Raw genomic sequence first — 14,334 nt, 5'->3', positions numbered from 1 at the left:
ATGTCAGGCTACTATAGAGACATTCCTTATCAAGCTCAAAGCTGCCCTCCCCTCCGAGGAGCTACAGTGCTATCGCTTTGACTCTAAAGAAAGTATACATATCCGTGGTTTCCAAACTTTTAGTGTAGTCCCCAACAGAATTCTGAACAACTCTGTCTCCTTTCACATGTTCTAAAACCCTGATATATTATAAATATTAACATTTTAAAACAAAATATACATCCCACTCTTTTAAATGTACTCAGTGGATTACAAATACCGTAAGAATTTAACAGCAACCATGACCTATTAAAAAACTCAAGAACAAGCTCTTAAGTCAAATCTTGTATTCTTACTTTCTCTACGTAAAACTGTATTTCCATTGTACTTCTCCACATAATTTTTTCTTATTGTAATATATTTTTATGTTTGAAAGTTTTTCATCATTAGCTTTTCATACTTCTCTACAATAAAAAGATGTATTTATGCATATACATTGACATTTAAAAAAATGTCCTATGACCTTAAGGCTTTGTTAATTTACAAATTCTGGATTGGTTTATTGTAGCTATTAGTATATAACTGATCAACGAACATATCACAAATAATTATTAAACACAAAGGTAAATTTTTATTGAGGTTTCTTTTTTTTTCTGTTTGTTTGAGACAGGGTCACACTTTTACCCAGGCTGGAGTGTAGTGATGCGATCTCAGCTCACTGCAGCCTCTACCTCCTAGGCTCCAGCGATCCTCCCAACCCAGCCCCTCAAGTAGCTGGGACTACAGGTGCACGCCACCATGCCTGGCTTTTTTTTTTTTTGTATATTTTGTAGGGATGGGGTTTCCCTATGTTGCTCAGGCTGGTCTCAAACTCCTGAGCTCAAGCAATCCGCCCACCTCAGCCTCTCAAAGTGCTGGGATTATAGGTGTGAACCACACATCCGGCTTTAATGAAGGTTTCTTACTGTGATAGTGAGTTGAATTGCGGCAGGTTCTCTGGTAAAGGGGAAGAAGGGCAGTTTTGAAGGAAAGGTAGGACAAGGAAGCAGGTGAAGCTAGTCTTCAGGAAATGCAATTTGTAAAAAGCAAGGGAAGAAGGCTTAAGATGTGGAAATGGACTTCCTGAAAACCCTCCCTGCTGTCATGTCCTTTAGAAAGTGTCCGTGAGCCCCAGAGGCAGCTGTCCTCCCATTTTAACATTTTGTTAAAATGTGAGGTAGTACAAGCTTTATTAAGAAGTAATTTGGCATACAAATCTCTAACACTCAACTGCCAATGAAAACAGTCAGGAAGGTTCCTGATGCTTCAACTGTCATACCCGAGGGGCACATGACCAAAGAGATACAGATTCTAGAGGATCCTAAAAGGATTGTGCTGTGGAATTTCACACTCATTTGGGCTGGTATGTCTCAGCCTCGTGATACTGCCTTCATCATTCCTGTTATGTCCACATACATGTCTTAGTTCTCCTTCACTCATTTGTTTAAAACATCCTTGTTTAAAAATCTACCACTACATAAATGGAAAACTAGTCTTACATTTTTCAAGCTGTCTGTATAACACCTAAATGAACTTTGTAAACCATCAGGAGTATGTGGACCCTGCTGGAGCACTGGCCTGGGCCACGTGTTGCAAAGCACCTAGACCCTTGGAGAGTTGTTGGGTAGAAGGCCCTTCGACACTGGGTCCAAGACTTCCATTATGTTAAGATCTACTTTTAAGAGTCCAGCCCAGGCTGGGTGCGGTGGCTCATGCCTGTAATCCCAGCAATTTTGGGAGGCTAAGGCAGGTGGATCGATTGAGGTCAGGAGTTCGAGACCAGCCTGGCCAACATGGAGAAACCTGTCTCTATTAAAAATGCAAAAACTAGTCAGGCATGTAGTGGGCGCCTGTAATCCCAGCTACTCAGGGGACCAGGGCAGGAAAATCACTTGAACCAGGGAGGCAGAGGTTGCAGTGAGTCGAGATTGTGTCACTGCACTCAAGCCTGGGTGACAGAGCAAGACTCCACCTCAAAAAAAAAAAAAAAAAAAAGAGTCCAGCCCATCCTTAATTCCAGGGAAGGAATATTTCTCAACCATGAGTTATCCATGAGCCAGATCTGGAACCCCAGGAAAGCCGAGTTGGTTCAGAGACAAAGCATGCATCTGGGGAACCTTCTTGGGTCTCCAGAACAATGTAATTTTACTTGTCTTCAAGGTTTACACAATGCTCAATGTCATTAATAGAATAAAGGAGACAAGCTGAGCAATTGCTGACCCACCCCACGTACATTTTTAATCCACAGAGGGTGTCAGTGTACCTACTATGGGACAAGAATATGATCACGAGCTATTTTGCAATGCTGGCTAAATGTTGCTTGAACATCATCAACTGTATCATCACGCTTAAAATAAGTTATTAACAAACAATAGGAAGATGTACAATATCTCCTAAACACTTTAAAATAGACAAATATCTTTCTGACTCTATCCAAAAAGCTCTACCATTATCTCATCTTTATAGATGTTCTACCCTGGAGATTCTATTTGCTAGAGCTTTCGATGCTGGAGGTTTGTATTTTGATAAACTCTTTGATGTTTTCTGTTTTTAAGGTAACATATAATCAGGAGGCTTAATGATGCTGTATCTCTTTGAATCAGTAATTCTACTTCCAGGAACTTATGCCAAAGAAACGAATCAGACCTGTGCAGAGATTTCTGTAAAATGATGTTCAGAATAGTGTTCTTTGTAAGAACATAATATGCTACAACCTAAATATTCAGCATTAAGAAATGTTACATAACAGAATTTTACCAAGAAAACCAAATGACAAGAACATAGTCACGATATTATATTAAGTGAAAAAGGGATCCACTACAGCATGTACAGTACGGTCTCAATTTTATTTTTTAACTATAAGTGCATAGAAAAATACCTGAAAGTAAACATACCAAAATGTTTTAGTGATAGAAATATGGGTGTGGATTTTTTTTTCTTCACATGTCTCTGTATTTTCCTAAATTTCTATAAAGAATAAATATTGGCCGGGCGTGGTGGCTCACACCTGTAATCCCAGCACTTTGGAGGCTGAGGCGGGCGGATCACTTGAGGTCAGGAGTTTGAGACCAGCCTGGCCAACACGGCAAAACCTTGTCTCTACTAAAAATACAAAAACTAGCTGGGTGTCGTGGCACATGACTGTAATCTCAGCTACTTGGGAGACTGAGGCAGGAGAATCACTTGAACCCGGGAGGCAGAGGTTGCAGTGAGCCGAGATTGCACCACTCTGTACTCCAGCCCGGGCCACAGAGTGAGACTCCATCTCAAAAAAAAAAAAAAGAACAAATATTACCTTTATAATAATAACATACATGTAACAGTATATATACACAATCACACTTTTACCTTTTTTCAAGAAATCCTATTCCACAGACTCGATTCTAAGGAAACAGTATAAAGTATGAACAAAGATTTATAAAAAATTGTATATAAATTTTTATATACATATTTGCATATTTATAAAAGAAAATATATGTAACCTAAAAATTTCAACAATTGAATGATAAATATGTTTTAACTTTATGATATATTATACAGTTATTAAAAACGATAGCTTGGAATATTTTTAAGATAAATTATCATGATATAGTGCTAATGACTTAGATGCCATTAAGTAAAGCAGCAAAATACAACAATGTGTGATCCTGGCTACATAAAAATGTAAGTGCACTGGGAAAGAAGGCAAAGATGCTAAATTGCTAACCATTGCACTTTATGCATGGTGAAATTGTGGTGACTGTAAAACAAAAAAGTTTAAGAAAGAAAATAGGTCTGGCGCGATGGCTCCTGCCTGTAATCCTGGCACTTTGGGAGGCTGAGGCGGGAGGGTCACTTGAGGGCAGGAATTCGAGACCAGCCTGGCCAACATCATGAAACCCCATCTCTATTCATAAAAATACAAAAATTAGCCCAGCATGGTGGCACACACTTGTAGTCCCAGCTACTTAAGAGGCTGAGGCAGGAGAATCCCTTGAACCTGGGAGGTGGAGGTTGCAGTGAGCCGAGATCGCACCATTGTACTTCAGCCTGGGCAACAAGAGCAAAATTCCATCTCAAAAAAAAAAAAAAAGAAAGAAAGAAAGAAAGGAAGAAAATAAAAACAAAAATTCCATAATGAGCATATGTTTCTTTTAAAATTGGAAAAGTAAGCATAAAAAGGATAAAATACATATTTTATCAATAAAAATATGAAATTGCCAACAAAGAGGGAAAGGGAAGGAAAAATTTCCTATAATTAAAACGCTAATCTAAAACAACAACTTATTAGCCCCCATCTGCCCTTACAGTTGTGTGTGTGAATGTGTGTGTTGGTGGATGTGGGCTGGCACCACTGCCTATATCCATGGGGATAAGTGGCTGACCTCAAGGCCACCTACTAAATTAGGGCTTGTATGCAGGGCTACATCTAGTGAAAATGTTGAGAAATTTGGGAAAGCCAAGGATAGCTCTTAAATCCAGTTTGAACAAGTGCTTTAAGCTCTCCTAAGAAAAGGTGGAAGATGAATTCAAGATATATTTTAAATTCTGTTTGGAAACCACCAAATCAAGTTATGAGAAAGTCAGGCTTAGACACCAACTATATCTGTACTGAAATTTATGAGTGCCCTCTTTGCTCAAACTAATTCCATTTTATGTGAGAAATCCAGAACTTTCCTTCCCATTGGTCCACATAAAATTCCTGGCTGAGAGGCAAGGAGTGGATGAGTTTCAGCTAAATGCTTGGGGTCTCTTCTACACAGTTTACCTAAATAAGCTACTGCCGGTGCAAGGCAATTAAGTCCACCGGAGAGGGGGCTTCAGGGGGCTCCCAAAGTTTCCTTGAGGTTAAAATGCTAGCTTGAAAACAGTTTGGAGAAAGCTTTGGGCAAATTTAAATTGTTTTTCAAGATGGGCCTGTGTAATAAGGGGCCCTCCCTCAGCCCAGGAAGGAAGCAGAGGATTTGATGTGCTGATAACAACGCCTTCCTGAGCTGTGCTTGAGGACAAGGGAAGGGCAGGTGGTGAGGTGAGAGGCAGGCAGAGGCAGCACAGAAGCTACTAGACTGGGAAGGAATGAAGCCCCAGCAAGTCTAAGCCCTGTGTGAATGAGGGCCTGTCTTCATATCCTCTGAGGATTACTTCAGGACTCAGGCCTGCAAGATCATTTCAGGACATTTACTAGACACCCAGGAATAGCTCTTGGCTACAGTCACAACATTCGCCACCCAAACTCATCCCTTTCCCTAATAGTACCATCCTTTCTGTCCAACGTGGGAGACCGGGCCTACTGGGAGAAAATGCTGATCCCATAAAAATTAGCTTCCTGAGACTGCCAAGATAAAAGGATTCTCAGTGCAGGATGGGGAGAGAGGAAGGGCCAATCCATCATCCAGGCTCATTAAGCAACTATTTGTAGGACACTGTGCCCAGCGTCTTAGAAACAAAGAGCAGTCTAAGACACAGTGCCTGGCTCAGCAGAGAGATGAACACATAACCTCTTGGAGAGAGAGGCATCAGGCCCAACACAGGCCCCTTGAGAGGAGGCTGGGATGTATGGCCCTAGTATGCAACGTGTTGGCTGGGAAAGTGAAGAAAGCTTGTTCTCTCCCTGGCCAGGCTACAGACTCACTGTTGTACCAGGGGGCTCATGGGGGCTCGGAGGAAAGCCCCGTGGGTGTAATTCCAGCCCTCTGCAGGGTAGTGTAAGAGGAAAGGTGATGGATCCTCACACAAAGCAGACTTGCTCTGAACAAGGTGAACAATGACTCACATAGAGGCAGAATGTGCAGACATGGGCCCAGTGCCACTCAGAGAAATGCATATTTTGTGCTTTTGAGACCAGTGGCCCTAACTGCCTGTCCTACATCCCATTTCTATGATTTTTATCAAGGAGAGAGGCGGGTGGAGGGAGTAGGGATAGGAGAAAAGAAAGTTGTTGCAATTCCAGGAACATGTGTCCGTGGCTGGATGCCTCCTGCCAAATGTTTTGGAATTTTAGCTCTATGTCTCTCCAGGGACTACTGAGGCCTTTTAAGTCTGACATTGTGAAAGATGTTTCCTGGCGACCATGGGACTTGCGTGTAGCTGCTCAGCAGCGCCTCCCAAACTCTTGAGGACATGTGGGGTACTACAGCTGGGAGTAACCAATGAAACAGGCCTAATGAGGAGGCAGATAGAGTGGATGCGTTATGCCCAGAATGGCCTCGTGAGCTGGTGGGGGACAGAGGCCACAGACCAGAAACCTTCCCAAGGGCTTAACCCGTCACCTGTTTCCACACACGCATTCCACCCAGGTAGAACCAGCAGAGTGAAGCCAGGCTCAGGAGGTCTCCATCAAGAGAGGCTCAGCAGAGATGTGAGCAAAGAGAAGGGGTTTCCGAGCTACCGCCTAACTTCAGCGATGAAATTGAGCCTGTTCTTTGAGAGACGAGTTGCTGCTTCTGACAAAGAGTGGGAAGGGCCAACATGGAGAGACCTCGTCTCTACTAAAAATACAAAAAATTAGCCGGAGTGGTGGCACACTCCTGTAGTGCCAGCTACTCGGGAGGCTGAGGCAGGAGAATCGCTTGAACCCGGGAGGTGGAGGTTGCAGTGAGCAGAGATCACGCCACTGCACTCCAGCCTGGGCGACAGAGCAAGACTCCATCTCAAAAAAAAACACAGTTGGGAGGAGTGAGAGAAATGAGGTGGCTATTTCTGGATCTGAGAGATAAAGGGGCAAGAGATCCTGTGCCGGGAGAGGCTGGTTGTCCACCCCCAGTGGTCCTTCAGACCACTCCTCAATGCAGGGCCATAGCTGAGGCTCTCAAACTGCACGAGGCAAATACTAAGGCTGAGGCAAGAGAGATCAGCCCCCTAGCCTGCTCTTCCCTACCACAGAAAGCACCAGGACATCACTCCCTCCCACGTGAGAATGCAGGAAGCTCTCAGCTCTGTTTATCAAAGGGAATGAGGGGCGCACACGAGCACTGTGCTGTGTGAAGAAATCTCCTCCTGGCTTCCTCCCTCCCAGAGCATCCTCCCTCGCTGCCCTGAGGAGGGGAGCTGATGCTTGCCTGACTGACAGATGTCAAATGGAGGGGGACTTGACCAAGAATAAAAGCAGAAGGAATCAAAGGGCAGCCAGGAAGGGATGTTGCTGATTAAAGAAACTTAAAGAGCCTGGGGAGGGATAATGTGTTCAGACTTTGGTCCAGGTGCTTTAGAAGTAACAATTTTAAATGAAAACCAAGGAGCCACACTGTATCTAGACCTTAGCTGGGGTGATGAAACTATAGAAGCCTTGGCTGCTGTGCTGAGGAAGTTAGAGTAGCAAGGTCAGGGTCCCAGTGCCCTTGGGTGGAGGCAGTGTCGGTGCTCACAGGTAAACTCCCAGGACCCTTCCCCAGACAAAGCCCAGGCCAATTCGGGCGCAGCATTGAAGGAGACCCAGTCGCAGAGGCATTCCCCAACACCATATTTTTAAGAGTCCCTGGAGACAAGGAAGCAGCCGCTGACTTGCTTCCTTGAATTAGGGTGAGGAAGAAGGCACTGGGGCAGCAGAAATTCCTGTTCCACAGGCTGGATGGAGGTGGAGAGGGAGCTGCTGCCATCAGGGAAATCAACATCCTGCTGGAGACCCTCCCACTCAGCTGGTTAGCTGGCCGCCACCCACAGCCCGCCTGCCCAAAATGTACTCACACTTTCTAGTAACCATTTACTCACCCACCCCACAGGGTGTCACAATTCATGTTGAGTGAATGTGCACACGTGGATTTCCCTTACTAACTGCCTCTCCAAATGAATGTTACTACAAACCAAGGCACCAGCCCGCAACACAGCCCTAACTGCCCCCAGGACAGCAGCTAGGGCTTCCTTGAATCTTTCAGGGGATTAAAAGGGCATCTCTCTGAAACCTTGGTAGGCATGAGCCTGAGCAGGCCCTTTCCAGAAGCTAAGGCAGAAGAGAAGGTGGCCAGCTTTAGAATCAGGAGACTCAACTTTATGGAAACAATCACCGCCCACTTATAGCACTTAGGCACCTTGGGTGGGGGTGGGGTACAAAGATGAAGATAAGTCCTCCCTTGCCTTGGAGGACCTAGGCAAAGAGAAGGTAAGGCAGAACCCATATCCTTGAAGCAGCGCGGCATCATTGGTAAGTATAAAATGCCACAGGCATTAAAAGAAAGGTCACATCTGGTACAGAGAAATCAGGAAAGCTTCATTCTCGGTAGATCTGCAAGGCGGGGAAGTGACTGACGAAGTCCAATGTGCCATTTATTTGATGACTTTGTTTTCAAGGTCAAATCACAAGCCTGAGATCCTATTTCATCTGCCAAGTCTGGACTGATGTCTCCTTCCCACTCTCAGTTCCTTAGAAAAGCAGGTCTCCGTAAAAGTCACGTACTATTATTATCCTTAGGAGGAACGCCAAGAACAGAGCTCCGAGATCTCCTGCCCCCAGCCCTGAGCCGAGCCGGAGCATGCACAGGGAAAGGGCTCCAGCCAAGTGCCAGTCCCAGCCAATCCCCAGAGCTCTGGTGGGAATGTGTCTAATTGGATGGTACTAGCTTTGAGTGGGCGCAGAGAATATCTGTCACACAGCAATTGTCAGACCAGCTCTCTGCACAGCCCTGCCCCCGGCATAAACAGGGGTGAGCCCAGGGGGTTTGAAGGTACAAGAACATTACCTTAGAGATGGAGCTGCCCTCTCAAAGTCCTAATTTTCTTTCAAAGCCTAGCCCCAGTCTGCCCTCCCTCTGATTCTGTCAGCTGGATTTCATTGTTGCTGTCAATGCCTGGACTCACTGTAGCTTCTGTATGTCCCACACCTGGATTGACTGCACCACCTGTGTTCCAGATGTTTATGTAGATGCTGGGTTCTTACAAGGGTCCTGGACCCTGGGCACAGAGGCCAGCACAGCAGGTTGCACAGGGAAAGTGCCCCTAAATATTGCATGGTTAAATACTACAGTCTCCCTTTCCTCTTCACCAGGCAACCATGAGACCTTTCTGAAATCAGAAAAGTTGTGAAAAATTGTGACCAGAGTGCTTTGAAGTTCCAAGTAAGATATTTTGGAACTGGGGAGTGGTCCCCACCAAGGCAGCAGAAACAGTTCCTGGGAGGGGGCTCTGAGAACTGGGCCCTCAGTCCAGCACCACGAGGGAAGATTTGAGGATCCTTTGCTCAGGCAGTGCCAAGATGTGTCAGGCACCCAGAGGCGATTTTATTTTCCTCCTGCCCTTGCAGCCCCAGTGTGTCCTTCCTCCCCCAGCTCCTTCCTCCCTCATCACCTGCCCTGAGTCTCAGGTCCTGCAGAATGGCCTGAAGGACTTGAAGCATTGAGAAAACTGCCCTCTAGGGCCTGGCCCTTTATCCTGGGATGTGTTTAAAAGGAAAATATGAAAAGCACACACAAGACGAACAGATGACTGCATTTGGAAAGGTTCTGTGATGGAAATCTAAAACCCAGAACCGAAAGAGAACCTCACCTGTAACCACAGAGATTCAGTCTGACTCAGGGGCTTGGAAACTGCTACCCAAAACCCCCTGGCTGGTGGGCCAGGAAACTTCCACCCCTCCCACCAGGCTGGGGGGCCCTCAATTTTATTCCTCAGACCCACTCTGGGGGAGGAGGGTAGAAAAGTCAAACGGTAGGAAAGACAGTTCCCCCTTGCCCCACACACCCCCTTCAGGCTAATGGCTACTTATTTCCAGTCAGCAAGACTGCCAATATAGACAAAACAAAGGCTTAGCCTCCCAAGTGTGTCTGAAGTTATGTGACCCTGCCTGAGCTTGGTTCTATCTGATTACTCTCCCTCCATGGCACCCACCCTAGCTCCCTGGCTTTCTATTTGTTTTTTTTTTTGTTTGTTTGTTTGTTTTTAATTTACAAAATAAATGTCCCTGGAACAGTTCTAAGGAATGACCAGCCAGAGTCAACCTAGACCCTAGCGGAACCAAGCCATGGTGTGGATACACAATACAGCAGAAGGACAAGGCTCTGGGGTAAGACAGACCCAAGTCACTGACTCAGGCTGAGCCATTTCCTCATCTGTGAACAGGGTGAGGATCCCCACCTGGGAGCTGTGGTAAGGTGTGAGCAAGGTAGCATCTGTAGAGTACTTGGTGTGCAGTGGGCATACCTTCATGTCTGTAGCATGGACCCATCACACTCCCTTTCGACTCCCCTGGACTGGCCATCCTACACAACTTCCCTAGCCCCAAAGTCTTCCTTAAGAACAGACTCCTCCCTCTCCCCAGTTTAACAACATAGGAACTCTCCTCCAAAGCCCTAAACCAGCTTACAGCCCAGAGGGAACTGCAGGTGCTCCAGTGCCCCCTCCCCCCCCACCCAGGGGCAGTAGAGAGGCAGCAGGGCAAGCCACAGAAGAGGGCTGGGGTGAGAGTCCAGAGGGCTCACTCCGGTCCCTTTTTGTGTCCTTGTGCATTTTGGATCCACCAGACAGGATGATCTCCAAGCAAGATCCCAGTAATAACATCCCTGAGCTAGCCTCCCTTTGGGGAAAATCTCTTCCTCTCTAAGTGGTTTGAATGTTAACTCTGAATCAACAGGTCAAAAATCAACCCAAGGAAGAAAGCAGCATTGGACATGGCTATCCCCACCAGACCACCCTTCTGCAGAAGCCCCCGACAGCAATGCTTCTACTACCCCAGGCATGGCTGGGAAGGAAAGTTCTGGTCTCAATCGACTACACAAATCACTTGCTCCTTTGCTGCGGTGAATGGGAAAGTTCACAGAGCCAGTAGGGTTAATTCATCACAATGGCTAATGCTTGCTGAGCCCTTATCTGTCCCAGACACTACGAATGCCTTCTACACATCCACTGGTCACTGTCATGGTGAATCTTTACTGCAATCTTAGGAGATAAGAACGATGTTGCCCCATTTTACAGATGAAGAAACTGAGGCTTACTGGCATTAGGGGACCCTGCCACAGTCCATGGCTCTTACAAGTGACACTGGGATGCAAAACCAAGTCTGTCCCCCCACCCCAACAAAAGCCACTAGGCTCTAAAGAGTCAAGAGGGAAGCCAGGACTTACTCACCTGGTAGGAAAGTCCATCCTTGCGGGGGCTGAGGCCGATCTCCTCCATGGGCTGGGTGTTCATCATCACCTCAGTCATCTCGGCCGATCTCAGATAGTCGGGGCTGCCAAGAAACCCAGACCAAAAGTCAACAAACATAGGCACTTTCACATTCCTAACTCTTCATGCATTCACTGCTGTGGGATCAGGGGACTGTCTGGAGACAGGAAGAGAGGTGTTCAAAACAGAACTTGCAGAAAAACAAGCTCACACCCTGAGGAAGTGCCTTGCAAGCCCACAGCCCCAGGGCTCAGCCCCAACAGACAAAGCTCATTGTCTGCAGACCTCTCAGGCAAACCTCTTCTCTCCTCTCTTACACTCTAGTCCCCACTGGCACAGAGGGACCCTGAATGTTTCTTTAAATGACAGAACTAGAAAGACCAAAACAATAGGTAGCTGAGTCCATCTGTCTATATTAAAACCAATTCAACCACATCTCCCTTCACCTCTCCAACTAAGAATAAAAATAATCCTCACATGAATTTTCCAAAGGGGAACTCTATATATTATTATTACATAATAACAATAACAGGTCAACTGGAGGGAAACAAAGTCCAATCATACAGCTTTCCTAAATTTCTGTCTCTCTGGTGCTCCTTTTGGCAAAATGTTCCATGTAAAGCCCCAAGGGGTCAGCTTTTCTACAAGTTTCACATCTGCCATCCAACCGCTTTCTCTAGCCCCAGACACAGCAGCTGCTTGCTCGCAGCTTGAAAAACATCCCCTGGATTAAAAGCCTTAAGGATACCCGACTCTGATTGCAAAGGAAATTTCCAGAGGGGCCAAGTTGGCCCACCAATGGCTGACATGTAAAAGTGCCTTGTACTCTCTAAGCTGGATACGAATATTCCGTTATCCTTGCACAAGCTCTGGGCACATATAGGATCCTGTGCACATAATGCTGAACATAAGCACCAAATCCAGGTACCTGCTACACAGCACCCAATGCTTTCCACCACCGTGCCTGTGCACACGGTTTAAAACAAAAATGTTTTTTTGTTTTGAGGGGGGATATCTGAGGAAACAGGGGTACCAGATTCCTCTTCAATTGTATGGTTAGAAACAGAAACAATAAGTTCTAGGCTCTGCCCCTCAAGAGCTGTGTGATCTTGAACAAGTCCTGTAACTTCTCTGAGCCACAAGTGTCCTGTTTGTCTGTTATTCTGATGCTAACAGTGCATACCTCACAGTTAGGTTAAGGGTTAATGTCTGCACAAAAGCATCGCAAGCTACAAAGTGCTAATCGATGAAATAATCTTAAATCTTAATTTCTCATAATACTTCTAATGGGCCCAAGCACCCACCTTGGTAAATTTTGAGCAGCCAAAGGCACAAAGCCTCCAACAGCCTTTAAAGTCTCACCTACAATAAGGTACCTAGGGAGAGGCAAGGGAGGGGCACCCACAAGAAGGGTACACAAGCCTCGGGGTGGGGGAACTTGAACTGTTGAGAGAGGGAAGTTCAGTCCCCTCTCTAAACACTGACAGGCTGGGATGGGGACAGGGAGACTAAGAAGATGAGGGGCTTTGGGCAAGTTTAGGTTCGGGAGCTGGGCCCTGCAAAGGCAGTTTCCTCCCGGGTCCTGGAAAGGCTGTTGGCGACCTCCAAAGAAAGGAGCCAGAAGAGCGCCCACAGGGCGAAGAGCCTGACGTAGGGGCGGCTCTTCTTCGCTCGGGGCTGTGGCGCCGGCCCGAAAAGTTGAAGCGAGAAGCATGAACTTTCCGCTTCCTGGGCCAGGCCGGACCCCGCCGAGGCTTGCGCCGGGTTTCCCTTCGCTCAGCGCCTGCCAGAGACTCGAGGCCGAGCTCCCCACGTCCGCACCTGAGTGCGCGCTCCGGGGCCGCCAGCGCTCGCCCCCGGCCGCTTCTCGTCTAACCCAGCGCAGGAAGGAAGAAACCGCCGGCAAGGAAGTGCCAGCAGCCAGGGGCCTGCCTCTCTCTGCAGCCCTCCTGGCTCCGATCCCTAGTCCGGGGCAAACCTCCGACGCCCCGCGCCCGGCCCGGGCTCCTTCCCCCACAGCACGGCGAAGGCGGCTCCTCCCAGTCCCGGTCCCCACCAATGTGCGTCGGTTTTTAGGGGCCATGGAGAGGGCAGGGGTTGAGAGGCTGCAGTGTGTGCCCTGCTGCTTGTGGCTTTAGTGGGGTTACGTGTGGGGAGAGCGTTTCCCGCCCCCCACCCCCTGGAGCTCTGCAAACCCGGCGGCTGCACCAGCTCAGCCCCGCTGCAGCCGGCCTCAACGTTGAGACTTGCATGCAAACAAAAAGAAAAAGAGGAGGGGCCCGGGAAGAGCAGGAGCCCCCTGCGCCAAGCGGGGCGCGCGCCTCCTGCAGCTCTCCGCATTGGGGGGTTTCACCCGGGCGGGGGATTCACACGTGACCCCTGGCTCCCCCGCCAACCAATACAAACCCTCCGGCCGTCACTTGGGTGAGGGCTCCGAGTTCACGTCCTTTGTCTGGATGTTCTCAGCACCCCCTCCCCCCACCCCCACCTTTGCAACCTTGACGTTGACTCCTGCACGGGCTCGGGCGGCGGGTTAGCGCTGAGCGCCCGCGCCGCCGGCCGCCCTCGCACCCGGAGCCGGCACGAAGCAGGCGTCCGGACCCGTAGCCACCGCCGCCAGACGGACGCCCGCCGCAGGCGCAGGGTACTCACCAGTGAATGGGGAAATATATAGACATGAAGTCCTAGGGCAGGCTGACACACGCCCCTGTGATTTAAAAACGGTCCCTGCGTCCCGAGTGAGGATGACACGGGCGCAGACAGGCACGGCAGGCGGCCTAGTGCGGGCACCTGGCGCTCGCCGTCCGCCTTCCCAGGACAGCCCCACGGCCAGCAGCGTCGGCAACGCGGACACAACTCCCCACTCTCCACTGAGCTCTCAGCCCCACAAAGAACCCGGGAAGCCGTATTTATCGGGGCGGGGGCGGGGCTTGGCCCCGAGAGGCCCCGCCCTCCCTCGCCCACTCCTGGAATAACGTCACCAAAATCATGAATGGCTTCAGCGCTCGCAGCTCCGGCGGGCGGCGGCTCGGGGGCGCGCTCGGCTCTGCTCCCGGGGCCGTGGTTCGCTGCGGCTCCGAGCCCGGCCCCCTCCCGCCGTTCTCCCACGCGCACACGCGCTCACTCACACCGGCCCGGACTCCGCGTCCGCACCGGCCCGGACTCCGCGTCCGCACCGGCCCGGACTCCACGTACGCGCCGCTTCCCACTCACAACCCCCTCCGCCTACATCCCGGACTCCAGCGA

General features: G+C 48.6%; 1 protein-coding gene across 1 annotated transcript in view; it reads right to left on the bottom strand.

The window, feature by feature from the left end:
• The window catches only part of LBH (LBH regulator of WNT signaling pathway), a 28,555-nt gene extending 14,514 nt beyond the window's left edge, over positions 1-14,041 (bottom strand). The window contains exons 1-2 of the mRNA XM_010384433.2: positions 13,741-14,041; positions 11,050-11,152 (exon numbers count right to left, since the gene is read on the bottom strand). Of these exons, the coding sequence (XP_010382735.1) occupies positions 11,050-11,152; positions 13,741-13,766 (129 nt within the window). The 5' untranslated portion in view covers positions 13,767-14,041. The remainder of the gene's footprint in view (positions 1-11,049; positions 11,153-13,740) is intronic.
• Positions 14,042-14,334: the final 293 nt, after the last annotated feature.

This window comes from Rhinopithecus roxellana, chromosome 17, assembly GCF_007565055.1.
Source record: "Rhinopithecus roxellana isolate Shanxi Qingling chromosome 17, ASM756505v1, whole genome shotgun sequence".
Classification (NCBI taxonomy): domain Eukaryota; kingdom Metazoa; phylum Chordata; class Mammalia; order Primates; family Cercopithecidae; genus Rhinopithecus; species Rhinopithecus roxellana.
The sequence above is the reverse complement of the archived record's forward strand: the minus strand, read 5'-3'. Positions and strand labels throughout refer to the sequence as shown.